Source organism: Salmo salar, chromosome ssa02 (assembly GCF_905237065.1).
Source record: "Salmo salar chromosome ssa02, Ssal_v3.1, whole genome shotgun sequence".
Taxonomy (NCBI): Eukaryota; Metazoa; Chordata; class Actinopteri; order Salmoniformes; family Salmonidae; genus Salmo; species Salmo salar.
This window is the reverse complement of record NC_059443.1, coordinates 44,573,787-44,589,154: the sequence shown is the minus strand read 5'-3', so window position 1 is coordinate 44,589,154 and position 15,368 is coordinate 44,573,787. Positions and strand designations below refer to the sequence as shown.

Here is a 15,368-nt window from a genome sequence, read left to right as displayed (position 1 = left end):
ACAACAGTCCAGCTTGCCTTGACTTAGTAGTGCAAATAGGGCGTTTCTGTACCAACACAGACCATACTATTGAACTGGTACGCAAACAAACGACACAGATGATGTGCAACTGGGTGGAACGCAGAAGCCGGCTTCCTCTATATCCGAGCTAGACATTTGAGCCTTCTCTGAACCCCTTGCAGTGTTTATTACCTTGACCTTTGAAAAAGACAACGGAGGATGTTTACTGTACTGACAATGGCTGTAAAGCGCCAACTGATGCTGTGGTGCTTGGCTGCGTAGGAGAACTTTAGGCTTGTATTCCTTTGATGATGGTGGGGGGGTGAATCATATTATAAGGTGCTTTAAGAGTACCGAGTACAGGTGAGGTGGAGAAGTGAGCGAGTGGAGGATGGGATGGGGGGGAGAGAGGGAGGGAAGGCGATAGGGATGAGTGTCTAACCTTGATGCCTGGGCAGTGGGCGAAGAAGGCCTCTGGACTCTGGGAATGGTAGAGCGAGCCGTGGCCCACGCAGCCCCACGGCGCCCGGATGGTGAGGTTCCCGCAGTCAAATAGGTTGCCGGAGCGATAGCGGTACTTGGCTGCTTCGTTTACAATCTGAAGACAGATAGACCGAGAGACATGAATAATAAGATCACCACTCATTAAGTTGGTCAGTCAGAGCTAGACATTCATAACAATACCTCAGTCTCCCACAACAGAAAGACTTGGACCTCACATGATTGTGTAGGCACGGCCTTAATTTACGGCTCTCTGTCACCTTCGGCTGCATGGCAAATGGGTCAGCAAAACACAAAAAGACAATGCCCAAGGACCAGTACGCCCTTCCCACCTAAGAGGGGCCAAACCTCTCCAACAGAAACCAGAGAATTGACTACAAAAATGTGTGTAAGGTACCAAACATGGCTGCAATAGTGTTATTCTATATACAACTTAGCTTCAGAGTTGTATTCAGATGACATCTAGATGGATGTCTGATCTCTATTGTTACTTGTAGTTGCTCAGTGTGACCTCTGTCGACACTGTATAAAATTGTCCTACCCAGCCCACCCCCTCAGGTCATCACACATAGATGTGACCCACTTCCTAGAGGATGTTGGCTGGTTTGATGCAATATCTTAGTTTGGTTTAGTCAACAATTGATTTTTGAATATATCTGGTAATAAATGGGATGAAGATCTGTTGTTCTTGCTCTTCTCCTGTATCCTGCCCATGGAATAAGGTTGTATGGACTTTTTTTTATTTTGTGAGCTACCCAGGCCCATGCCCTGAGTAGGTCTGCTTAGTTCATGCTTTGTCTCGTAAGTTAGTTAACCTTAAGATGTATATGACTAGAATTATGCTTTGTTAATGTCAGTATTGCCTTGTATGTGAAGCTATTAAATAATACTTGCTTTGATATTCGCTTATCATGAGTTCATGACCATTCCATAATACTTGATTTCACAATAAATGTTAAACGGAGTCAGATAAACACTTGAATTAGGCCAATTGCATTGTCTTAATACAGGGTCGCATGTGAGGTAAATATTGAGAACACCTGCTCTTTCCATGACAGACTGACGAAATGAATCCAGGTGAAAGCTATGATCGACCCCTTATTGATGTCACTTGTTAAATCCACTTCAAATCAGTGTAGATGAAGGGGACAAGTTAAAAAATATATTTTTAAGCCTTGAGACATGGATTGTTTGTGTGTGCCATTCAGAGGGTGAATGGGCAAGACAAAATATTTAAGTGTCTCTGAACGCGGTATGGTAGTACGGCGCAGGTCCTAATCCAGGCACTTGTCATCTCCCGTCTGGATTACTGCAACTCGCTGTTGGCTGGGCTCCCTGCCTGTGCCATTAAACCCCTACAACTCATCCAGAACGCCGCAGCCCGTCTGGTGTTCAACCTTCCCAAGTTCTCTCACGTCACCCCGCTCCTCCGCTCTCTCCACTGGCTTCCAGTTGATGCTCGCATCCGCTACAAGACCATGGTGATTGCATACGGAGCTGTGAAGGGAACGGCACCTCCATACCTTCAGGCTCTGATCAGGCCCTACACCCAAACAAGGGCACTGCGTTCATCCACCTCTGGCCTGCTGGCCCCCCTTCCTCTGAGGAAGCACAGTTCCGCTCAGCCCAGTCAAAACTGTTCGCTGCTCTGGCACCCCAATGGTGGAACAAGCTCCCTCACGACGCCAGGACAGCGGAGTCAATCACCACCTTCCGGAGACACCTGAAACCCCACCTCTTTAAGGAATACCTAGGATAGGATAAAGTAATCCTTCTAACCCCCCCCTTAAAAGATTTAGATGCACTATTGTAAAGTGGTTGTTCCACTGGATATCATAAGGTGAATGCACCAATTTGTAAGTCGCTCTGGATAAGAGCGTCTGCTAAATGACTTAAATGTAAATGTAGTAATTGCCAGGTGCATCGGTTTGTGTCAAGAACAGCAACGCTGATGGGTTTTTCACACTCAACAGCTTCCAGTGTGTATCAAGAATGGTCTACCCCCAAAAGGACATCCAGCCAACTTGACAACTGTGGGAAGCATTGGAGTCAACATGGGCCAGCATCCCTGTGGAACACTTGACACCTTGTAGATTCCATGCCCCGACAAATTGAGTCTGTTCTGAGGGCAACTCAATATAAGTAAGGTGTTCTTAATGTTTTGTACACTGAGCATATTCACAATGCATTCAGAAAGTATTCAGACCCATTGACTTTCTCCACATTTTGTTACGCTACAGCCTTACTCTAAAATGTATTAAAATAGTTTTTTCCCCTCATCGATCTCAAATCAAATTGTATTTGTCACATGCGCCAAACATACAGGTGTAGACCTTACCGTGAAATGTTTACCTACAAGCCCTTAACAACAACAATGCCGTTGGGGGAAAAAAAAGGAGTTAAGAAAATATTTTCTAAATAAACTAAAGTAAAAAATAAAAAGTAACAACAAAATAAAGAGGCTATATACAAGGGGTACTGGTACTGAGTCAATGTGCGGGGGTAAAGGTTAGTTGAGGTCATTTGTACATGTAGGTAGGGGTACAGTAACTATTTATAGATAATAAACAGCAAGTAGCAGCAGTGTAAAAACAAAGGGAGTGTCAATGTAAATAGTCTGGGTGGCCATTTGACACACAATATCCCATAATGACAAAGCAATAACAGGCACTTTTTTTTTTGTGCAAATGTATTAAAACATTTTAAAAACTGGAATATCACATTTATATAAAGTATTCAGACTCTTTACTCAGTACTTTGTTGAAGCTCCTTTGGCAGCGATTACAGCATCGAGTCTTCTTGGGTATGATGCTACAAGCTTGGCACACCTGTATTTGGGGAGTTTCTGCCATTCTTCTCAGCAGATCCTCTCAAGCTTTGTCAGGTTGGATGGGGAGCGTCACTGCACAGCTATTTTCAGGTCTCTCCAGAGATGTTCGATTGGGTTCAAGTCCGAGCTCTGGCTGGGCCACTCAAAGACATTCACAGACTCGTCCCGAAGCCACTCCTGCATTGTCTTGGCTATGTACTTCGGGTTGATGTCCTGTTGGAAGGTGAACCATCACCCCAGTCTGAGCTCCTGAGCAGGTTTTCATCAAGGTTCTCTCTGTACTTTGCTCTGTTCGTCTTTCCCTCGATCCTGACTAGTCTCCTAGTCCCTGCTGCTGAAAAACATCCCTACAGCATGATGCTGCCACCACCATGCTTTACCGTAAGGATGCTGCCAGGTTTCCTCCAGACGTGATGCTTGGCTTTCAGGCCAAAGAGTTCAATTTTGGTTTCATCAGACCAGAGAATTTTGTTTCTCATGGTCTGAGAGTCCTTTAGGTGCCTTTTGGCAAACTGCAAGCGGGCTGTCATGTTCCTTTTACTGTGGAGTGGCTTCCGTCTGGCCACTCTACCATAAAGGCCTGATTGTTGGAGTACTACAGAGATGGTTGTCCTTCTGGAAGGTTCTCCCATCTCCACAGAGGAACTCTTGAGCGTTGTCAGAGTGACCATTGGGTTCTTGGTCACCTCCCTGACCAAGGCCCTTCTCCCACGATTGCTCAGTTTGGCCGGGCAGCCAGCTCTAAGAGGAAGAGTTTTGGTGGTTCCAAACTTTTTCCATTTAAGAATGATGGAGGCCACGGTGTTCTTGGGGACCTTCAATGCTGCAGAATTTTTTTGGTACCCTTTCCCAGAAAGCTCGGAACTCTACGGACAATTCCTTCGACGTCATGGCTTGTTTTTTGTTCTGACATGCACTGTCAACTATGGGGCCTTATATAGACAGGTGTGTGTGCGCGCCTTTCCAAATCATGTCCAAGCAATTTAATTTACCACCGGTGGACTCCAATCAAGTTGTTAAAACAGCTCAAGGATGACCAATGGAAACAGGGTGCATTTGAGCACAATTTCGAGTCTCATAGCAAAGGGTACGAATACTTATGAAAATAATGTATTTCTGGGGTTTTTATACGTTTCCAAAAATGTCTCAAGGCGTGTTTTTACTTTGTCATTATGGGGTATTCTGTGTAGATTGATGAGGAAAAATATATATTTTTTCCATTTTATAATAAGGCTGTAACATAACAAAAATGTGGAAAAAGTGAAGGGGTCTGAATACTTTCCAAACGCACAGCAAATACTAGATACTAGAGGTCGACCGATTAATCAGCATGGCAGATTAATTAGTGCCGATTTCAAGTTTTCATAACAATCGTAATTGGCCTTTTTTGAAGCCGATTATGGCTGATTACATCGTCATCCTCGAGGAGACAGCGTGGCAGGCTGACCACCTGTTACACGAGTGCAGCATCAAAAGAACCTTGTGGCTGCAAGGAGCCAAGGTAAGTTGCTAGCTAGCATTAAACTTATTTTATAAAAAAACAATCAATCTTCACATAATCACTAGTGGACTACACACGGTTGATGATATTACTAGGTTAACTAGCTTGTCCTGCGTTGCATATAATCAATGCGGTGCCTGTTAATTTATCATCGAATCACAGCCTACTTCAACTTTTCCAAACAGGTGATGATAACAAAAGCGCATTCGCGAAAAAAGTACAATCGTTGTACAAAATATACCTAACCATAAACATCAATGCCTTTCTTAAAAGCAATACACAGAAGTATATTTAAACCTGCATATTTAGTTAAAAGAAATTCGTTAGCAGGCAATTTTAACTAGGGAAATTGTCACTTCTCTTGCATTCAGTGCAAGCAGAGTCAGGGTATATGCAGCAGTTTGGGCGCCTGGCTCATTGCGAACTGTGTGAAGACCATTTCTTCCTAACAAAGACCATTTAATTTGCCAGAATTTTACAAAATTATGACATAACATTGAAAGTTGTGCAATGTAACAGCAATATTTAGACTTAGGGTTCGATAAAATACGGAACAGTTCCGTATTTCACTGAAAGAATAAACTTTTTGTTTTCGAATTGATAGTTTCCGGATTTGACCATATTAATGACCAAAGGCTCGTATTTCTGTGTGTTTATTATATTATAATTAAGTCTATGACTTGATATTTGATAGAGCAGTCTGACTGAGCGGTGAAAGGCAGCAGCAGGCTCGTAAGCATTCATTCAAACAGCACTTTACTGCGTTTGCCAGCAGTTCTTAGCAATGCTTGCTGCACAGCGCTGTTTATGACTTCAAGCCTATCAACTCCCGAGATTAGGCTGGCAATACTAAAGTGCCTGTAAGAACATCCAATAGTCAAAGGTATATGAAATACAAATGGTATAGAGAGAAATAGTTGACGCGTCATAATTCCTATAATAACTACAACCTAAAACTTCTTAACTGGGAATATCGAAGACTCATGTTAAAAGGAACCACCAGCTTTCATATGTTCTCATGTTCTGAGCAAGGAACTTAAACGTTAGCTTTTTTACATGGCACATATTGCACTTTTACTTTATTCTCCAACACTGTGTTATTGCATTATTTAAACCAAATGGAACAAGTTTCATTATTTATTTGAGACTAAATTGATTTTATTTATGTATTAAGTTCAAATAAAAAAGTGTTAATTGTTCATTCAGTATTGTTGTAATTGTCATTATTACAAATATATCTATCTATATAAAAACTGACCGATTAATCGGAGTCGGCTTTTTTTGATCCTCCAATAAATCGGTAGCGGTATTGAAAAATAATAAAATCGGTCGACCTCTAGTAAACACTTATATCAAATATTACCACACAACAATTGACCTTACCCACCACGAAAAACTACACTGCTCAAAAAAATAAAGGGAACACTAAAATAACACATCCTAGATCTGAATGAATGAAATAATCTTATTAAATACTTTTTTTCTTTACATAGTTGAATGTGCTGACAACAAAATCACACAAAAATAATCAATGGAAATCCAATTTATCAACCCATGAAGGTCTGGATTTGGAGTCACACTCAAAATGAAAGTGGAAAACCACACTACAGGCTGATCCAACTTTGATGTAATGTCCTTAAAACAAGTCAAAATGAGGCTCAGTAGTGTGTGTGGCCTCCACGTGCCTGTATGACCTCCCTACAACGCCTGGGCATGCTCCTGATGAGGTGGCGGATGGTCTCCTGAGAGATCTCCTCCCAGACCTGGACTAAAGCATCCGCCAACTCCTGGACAGTCTGTGGTGCAACGTGGCGTTGGTGGATGGAGCGAGACATGATGTCCCAGATGTGCTCAATTGGATTCAGGTCTGGGGAACGGGCGGGCCAGTCCATAGCATCAATGCCTTCCTCTTGCAGGAACTGCTGACACACTCCAGCCACATGAGGTCCAGCATTGTCTTGCATTAGGAGGAACCCAGGGCCAACCGCACCAGCATATGGTCTCACAAGGGGTCTGAGGATCTCATCTCGGTACCTAATGGCAGTCAGGCTACCTCTGGCGAGCACATGGAGGGCTGTGCGGCCCCCCAAAGAAATGCTACCCTACACCATGACTGACCCACCGCCAAACCGGTCATGCTGGAGGATGTTGCAGGCAGCAGAACGTTCTCCACGGCGTCTCCAGACTCTGTCACGTCTGTCACATGTGCTCAGTGTGAACCTGCTTTCATCTGTGAAGAGCACAGGGCGCCAGTGGCGAATTTGCCAATCTTGGTGTTCTCTGGCAAATGCCAAACGTCCTGCACGGTATTGGGCTGTAAGCACACCCCCACCTGTGGACGTCGGGCCCTCATACCACCCTCATGGAGTCTGTTTCTGACCGTTTGAGCAGACACATGCACATTTGTGGCCTGCTGGAGGTCATTTTGCAGGGCTCTGGCAGTGCTCCTCCTGCTCCTCCTTGCACAAAGGCGGAGGTAGCGGTCCTGCTGCTGGGTTGTTGCCCTCCTACGGCCTCCTCCACGTCTCCTGATGTACTGGCCTGTCTCCTGGTAGCGCCTCCATGCTCTGGACACTACGCTGACAGACACAGCAAACCTTCTTGCCACAGCTCGCATTGATGTGCCATCCTGGATGAGCTGCACTACCTGAGCCACTTGTGTGAGTTGTAGACTCCATCTCATGCTACCACTAGATTGAAAGCACCACCAGCATTCAAAAGTGACCAAAACATCAGCCAGGAAGCATAGGAACTGAGAAGTGGTCTGTGGTTACCACCTGCAGAACCACTCCTTTATTGGGGGTGCCTTGCTAATTGCCAATAATTTCCACCTGTTGTCTATTCCATTTGCACAACAGCATGTCAAATGTATTGTCAATCAGTGTTGCTTCCTAAGTGGACAGTTTGATTTCACAGAAGTGTGATTGACTTGGAGTTACATTGTGTTGTTTAAGTGTTCCCTTTATTTTTTTGAGCAGTATATTAAAGACCACAGGTTCTGAGGGGTCTTTTTGGTCTGTAGTTAATATATTACTTGCCAATACATTCCGACTATAATATAAAGTACCTCGGAACTGGATTTCAGAACTATTTTCCCCCTACGTATTCACGGTTGACAGAACCTGACCCTTCCACTGATGGTGTCCAAGGCTCTATTTCATCCAATATTCAGAAAGACACTTCTTTCTGGATTTTATGCATCTCTGGGGGCCATTTTGGACTCCCTCGTTTTAACTGAGAGTAAAGAGAGAGAGGAGAGTAGTGTGTGTGCGCGTGTTTGCTATTTAGAGTAGAAATGCGTCAGCAGATAGCGTTAAAAGCTAATGTGTGGTTGGCATCTGGCCAAATTGCACCTCAATTATAAATGTTTTGCTTTTTTTGACAGCGTTTGATTACAACTTGATTATGTGGAAGCCTAATCACATATGAGCAGAGAACTCACTGGAGAAAATATTATATTTACACTAATAACACAAGATTGACATGGATGCAAATGAGGCAGGTGTTTGTTGGTGGGTGAAAACATATACGCATGAGAGAAGCAGAAATGGGAAATGGATTCCAGTAGTCCCTGATCAAATCTGTTCCCGTCACACGAGAGGCTGGGTTATGATAACAAATAAAACCATCTGTGTAATCAAACAGGCAAACAAGTGACTGAGAAATTACACTTTATGAACAGAGAGCACTCAGACTGGCTCACCTGGTCGAAGGCAGGGTAAATGTAGTCGGCAAACTGGATCTCAGCGATGGCCGTGGCGCCGGCAACCGCCGCACCGATTCCAAATCCTACAATGCCTTGCTCACACAGAGGAGTGTTGAAGACACGGTCTTTACCTGGAGAGAGAAAGAGGGGAGAGGGTTACTCAGTTATCATCTACCAAGGGGGCTGATGACGACAAATAAGAGCACACCCATATCAACCAACGGAGAGAGTTTGTGCTGTGTACTTCTGACTAATTGATTCAAAAACATCCACTCGTTCATTTTCAATTAGGGATGAAATCCAAGCAAAATACAGTGTAATAGGGCCAGGGCACATGATGGATGACAAGGTGTGTCAGTCACCCCCCACCTAACCAACACTTGCTTCATAAGTATGTTAATCATTGCAGTGTCTCCTTAAAATAGCATCTGGACTTAAAATAAGTGAAGTGATACACAGAGACAGAGGACTCCTCCTCAACTGGAGCAAAGTCGGCTGTGACGCACTAAAAAGCCCTAGTCTGAAAAATAAACACAAAAACTATTTTTCCATCCTCCACTCTATAATCTTGACAGCGAGCCGCAGGACTGGGGCTCTACATTTGGGGAGGAATGTTATTTTGGTTCTCTTGCTTTGTTTAATTGCCAAGAAGCAAGTATTTTTTTTTCTTTGATCCCTCCGAACCTCGTTTCTGTCCCGTCCAGGGAGACCTGACCTCAAGCGCCCTCCTCTCACCACAGACCGGACACCATTAGAGCACCGCAAGCCCCTCAGAAATTAATAATTAGGCCAAACCATCACAGTCCAATCAGAACCTTGTGTACTTGTAAAACACAGCCAGAGTAAACAACAAATACATCTGGTGGTCAATGAGTGACACAGTGAGCTCCAAACGTATTGGGACAGTGACAATTGTTTTGTTGTTTTGGCTCTGTACTCCAGAACTTTGGATTTGAAATGATACAATGACTGACTATGTGGAGTGCAGACTGTCAGCTTTAATTTGAGGGTTTTTTCATCAATATCGGGTGAACCGTTTAGAAATTACAGCACTTTTACAGTCTCCCAATTTTAGGGGACCACAAATTCACTTGTGTATTAAAGTAGTTAAAAGTTGAGTATTTGATCCCATATTCCTAGCACGCAATGACTACATCAAAGCTTGTGACTCTACAAACGTGTTGGATGCATTTTCTGTTTGTTCTTGGTTGTGTTACAGATGCTGTATTATGTCATTTTGGAGTCACTTCTACATGAATGTAGATGCTAGCTACCACGATTACGGATAGGCCTGAATGAATCGTGAATAATGATGAGTGAGAATGTTACAGACGCACAAATATCATACCCACAACACATCACCATCTATCACCATTACAATAAGAGGGGAGGTAAACATTTTGTAAAAAAAATTGTGGGGTATGATATTTTTGCATCTGTAACATTCTCACTCATTAATGTGGCAGTGTTAATAAACATTCTTATTCTTAGTCAAAAATGACACAATACATTATTTACCATTCATTTCAATTGGGCACAAACTAATCTGAAACACCACCAAAACAAAAACAGCAAATGTAGTCGCAAGCTTGATTTAATCATTGTGTGCTAGGAATATGGGACCAAATACTAAACTTTGACTACTTTAATACACATAGGTGAATTTGTCCCAATACTTTTGGTTCCATAAATATTGTGTCACTGTCCTAATACTTTTGGAGCTCACATTAGATGAATATGCACTGCACTCGCACACGTTTGAGGCATCTATTGGCTACTCATTCACGACTGACTAATTTTCATTTAGGAGAAATAGAAAGACCGAGGCCGAAGTGGCTAGTCATTTCCAGGTGAACGGCGCAGGAGACACTTCCTGTGCGCACGCTACTCAGCGGCGGAGTAATGCATCACTGAGGTGAATGAGTCAGTCAGCCACACAAATAGAGATTAGCATACTTCCCATAAAGCTGCATGTAGTATAATGGTAGAGAAAGAGGGGATTTAAAAAAAAATCCCTCTCCGCCATCTATCTACCTAGATGAGATTAAAATAATGATCCCTAGCAGAAGGTCAACACATCTGACGTCAAATACAACAAAAGAAAGCACAAAGAGGGAGATGTGCATTGACTTTCGAAAATCTAATCATATTTACACCTAGCAAGGGGTGAATCACGACTGGTGTCCACATTATGGAGATGAGGGTAAAGTATTCTACATCAGGAGGCAGCACACAAAATATATAACGGCCATTTCAAAACCTGCACATTTGTAGCAGCAGTACACCCGCACTAGTTAAACCACTCTAAAAATAATTTTATATTAGGATAATAAAATGAGGAATTCAAGTGTGCAATGAATAGCCTAACAGCATGCACGGGCATAGCTGACAAAAATGATTACTACTATATGAAAAACAACGTGATTATTATTAAAATCAAGTTTGTATTGAAAATGTGTCTCCTTGCAATCAACATTTGTAAGCAAGCACAGCTATAGCAGGACTATCACACACAATTTTGGAGTTTTGACCAATAGGTGTATGCATGAAAATGGTTCTCTGCTGCCATCTGGTGGTACCACAATGTCATTAATATTAAATCAACACAAACATACTGATAAATTTGTCCAAAATGGTAAGGGGAAAGTATTCAGCCTCTTACCATATTTGTCTCGGAGACCCACGGTGCAACGAAATACTCCACCAAAGGCGACATCTTCCCCAAAGATGACTGAAGGACAGATACATCTCATATTGATTGACAAAGTAACACATAGGCCTAATATTTCTAAAGTGCATGTCTTATTCATGCATATCTTCGAAAACATTGATGAATATATCAACACATTAAATTACAATCCAGACCAGTTTTATTACCTGCGGTGGGGTCGCTGGCGAGAGTGTTGTCCAAGGCACTGGTCACAGATTGAAATAAGTTCATCTTCGTAGTGGGGCCTACAAGAAGTTGGAAGAATTTTATAGAGCGATTAAAAAGTACCAACAGAAATTAATTGAAATCCACATTTTTTATTTGTATATAGATATTGAATAACTAATGAACAGATGGAATCGTTTAATTCATAAATTTTACTTATTTTCATTTGAAACTGAATTGAATGAAAATTGCATTCAGATTTCAAATTCAATTTAGGTTAATATTTAAATTCTATATCAGTTTCAATATGATAAACAATCGCATTCATTGCATGTGTATCAAGTCTACAAACTATAATTTCCAGTTTTAGCAAAGATACATGCTGGCATGTCATGGCTTTAGAAGCTTCTGATAGGCTAATTTACATCATTTGAGTCAATTGGAAGGGTACCTGTGGATGTATTTCAAGGCCTACCATCAAACTCAGTGCCTGTTTGCTTGATATCATGGGAAAATCTAAATAAATCAGCCAAGACCTCAGGAAAACAATTGTAGACCTTCACAAGTCTGGTTCATCCTTGAGAGCAATTTCCAAATGCCTGAAGGTACCACGTTCATCTGTACAAACAATAGTTATGCAAGTATAAACACCATGGGACCACGCAGCTGTCATACTGCTCAGGAAGGAGACGTGTTCTGTCTCCTAGAGATGAACGTATTTTGGTGCGAAAAGTGCAAATTAATCCCAGAACAGCAGCAAAGGACCTTGTGAAAATGCTGGAGGAAACAGGTACAAAAGTATCTATATCCACGGTAAAACGAGTCCTATATCAACATAACCTGAAAGGCCACTCAGCAAGGAAGCAGCCACTGATCCAAAACCGCCATTAAAAAAGCCAGACTACGGTTTGCAACTGCACATGGGGACAAAGATCATATTTTTTTGAGAAATGTCCTCTGGTCTGATGAAACAAAAATAGAACTGTTTGGCCATAATGAACATCATTATGTTTGGAGGAAAAAGGGGGAGGCTTGCAAGCCGAAAAACACCTTCCCAACCGTGAAGCACGGGGGTGGCAGCATCATGTTGTGGGGGTGCTTTGCTGCAGGAGGGACTGGTGCACTTCACAAAATATCATGAGGAAGAAAAATGATGTGGATATATTGAAGCAACATCTCAAGACATCAGTTAGGAAGTAAAGCTTGGTCGCAAATGGGTCTTCCAAATGGACAATGACGCCAAGCATACTTCCAAAGTTGTGGCAAAATGACTTAAGGACAACAAATCAAGGTATTGGAGTGGCCATCACAAAGCCCTGACCTCAATCCTATAGAGAATTTGTGGGCAGAACTGAAAAAGCGTATGTGAGCAAGGAGGCTTACAAACCTGACTCAGTTACACCAGCTCTGTCAGGAGGAATGGGCCAAAATTCACCTAACTTATTGTGGGAAGCTTGTGGAAGGCTACCTGAAACATTTGACCCAAGTTAAACAATTTAAAGGCAATGCTACCAAATACTAATTGAGTGTATGTAAACTTCTGACCCACTGGGAATGTGATGAAATAAATAAAAGCTGAAATAAATACTTGCATATCTGGTGTATATGCGAGTAAAACGTTCACACCTTAGCATTCAGATTCAGTTTGCAAATTCAGTTATCCAAATTTATATTAAAAACCAGAGACAACATCCTGGTACTTTGCCAGCAAGAAATGGTAGAAGAGAACAGATCAAACGCGCCGTGTTAAATAGGTTTCTGGCAGTTTCTGAAGCCAATGTTGCCAATCATTTTAATGATTACTTAATTGTTAAAGTGGGCAAACTTAGGCAGGAAATGTCAACAACTAACAGTGAGCCATCATACTCAAACATAAAAAGACAAATATTGAAAGAAAAGCAATGTAAGTTGGGATTTTGTAAAGTTAGTGTGGGAGAGGTGGAAACAATATTGTTATCGATCAACTATGACAAACCTCCTGGCATTGACAACTTTGATGGAAAGCTGCTGAGGATGGTAGCTCACTCAACAGCCAATCCTATGTGTCATATCTTTAAAATCAGAGCCTAGAGGAAAGTCTTTGTCCTCAGGCCTGGAGGGAAGGCAAAGTCATTCCGCTACCCACGAGTGGTAAAGCGGCCATTTCCAGTTCTAACAGCAGACCTATCAGCTTGCTACCAGCTCTTAGCAAACTGTTGGAAAACATTGTGTTTGACCATATACAATGCCATTTCTCTGTAAACAAATTAACAACAGACTTTCAGCATGCTTATAGAGAAGGGCACTCAACATGTGCTGCACTGACAAATGGCTGAAGATTGGTTGAAAGTAACTGACAATAGGAAGATTGTGGAAGCTGTACTGTTAGTTATCATTGCAGCCTTTGATATTATTGACAATAACCTGTTGAGAAAACATACAGTACCAGTCAAAAAAGTTAGGACACACCTACTCATTTCAAAGGGTTCTCTCTATCAAGACTGTTGGAAAAGCATTCCAGGTGAAGCTGGTTGAGAAAATGCCAAGTGTGTGCAAAGCTGTCATCAAGGCAAAGGGTGGCTACTTTGAAGAAACTCAAATATAAAACATTAAAAATAAACAAATATATTTGTTTAACACGTTTTTGGTTACTACATGATTCCATATGTGTTATTTCATAGTTTTGATAAAGAAAAACCTTTGAATGACTAGGTGTGTCCAAACTTTTGACTGGGACTGTATGTAGTATGGCTTTTCAACCTCTGCCATATCATAGATTCAGAGCTATCGAATAGAACATAGATGGTTACCTTTAAATAGAAGCTCCTCTAACATCAAACATGTAAAGTGTGGTGTACCGCAGGGCAGTGCTCGAGGCCCTCTACTATTTTCTATTTTTAGCAATGACCTGCCACTGGCATTAAACAAAGCACGTGTCCATGTATGCTGCTGATTCAATCATATACGCATCAGCAACCCCAGCTATTGAAGTCACTGAAACCCTTAACAAAGTGTTTGTCTGTTTTGGTATGGGTAGCCAGAAATAAACTGGTCCTGAACATCTCTAAAATTAAGAGCATTGTATCATTACCTACAGTTGAAGTTGGAAGTTTACATACACCTTAGCCAAATACGTTTAAACTCAGTTTTTCACAACTCCTGACATTTAATCCTAGTAAAAATTCCCTGTCTTAGGTCAGTTAGGATCCCCACTTTATTTTAAGAATGTGAAATGTCAGAATAATAGTAGAGAGAATTATTTCTTTCATCACATTCCAATTGGGTCAGAAGTTTACATACACTCAATAAGTATTTGGTAGCATTTCCTATAAATTGTTTAACTTGGGTCAAACATTTCAGGTAGCCTTCAAGAAGCTTCCCACAATACGTAGGGTGAATTTTGGCCCATTTCTCCTGACAGAGCTGGTGTAACTGAGTCACGTTTGTAGGCCTCCTTGCTCGCACATGCTTTTTCAGTTCTGTCCACACATTTTCTATAGGATTGAGGTCAGGGCTTTGTGATGGCCAATCTAATACCTTGACTTTGTTGTCCTTAAGCCATTTTTCCAAAACTTTAGAAGTATGCTTGGGGTCATTGTCCATTTGGAAGACCCATTTGCAACCAAGGTTTAACTTCCTGACTGATTTCTTGAGATGTTGCTTCAATATATCCACATCATTTTCCTCCCTCATGGTGCCATCTATTTTGTGAAGTGCACCAGTCCCTCCCGCAGCAAAGCACCCCCACAACATGATGCTGCCACCCCCGTGCTTCACGGTTGGGATGGCGTTCTTCGGCTTGCAAGCCTCCCCCTTTTTCCTCCAAACATAACAATGGTCATTATGGCCAAACAGTTCTATTTTTGATTCATCAGACCAGAGGACATTTCTCCAAAAAGTATGATCTTTTCCCCATGTGCAGTTGCAAACCATAGTCTGGCTTTTTTAATGGTGGTTTTGGAGCAGTGGCTTCTTC

At 41.9% G+C, this 15,368-nt stretch overlaps 1 protein-coding gene across 1 annotated transcript in view; it reads right to left on the bottom strand.

The window, feature by feature from the left end:
* Positions 1–15,368, bottom strand: part of LOC100194712 (2-oxoisovalerate dehydrogenase subunit beta, mitochondrial) — a 93,652-nt gene that overhangs the window by 64,350 nt on the left and 13,934 nt on the right. The window contains exons 2-5 of the mRNA XM_014168458.2: positions 11,416–11,493; positions 11,201–11,269; positions 8,536–8,669; positions 443–598 (exon numbers count right to left, since the gene is read on the bottom strand). Coding sequence (XP_014023933.1) covers positions 443–598; positions 8,536–8,669; positions 11,201–11,269; positions 11,416–11,493 — 437 coding nt within the window. The remainder of the gene's footprint in view (positions 1–442; positions 599–8,535; positions 8,670–11,200; positions 11,270–11,415; positions 11,494–15,368) is intronic.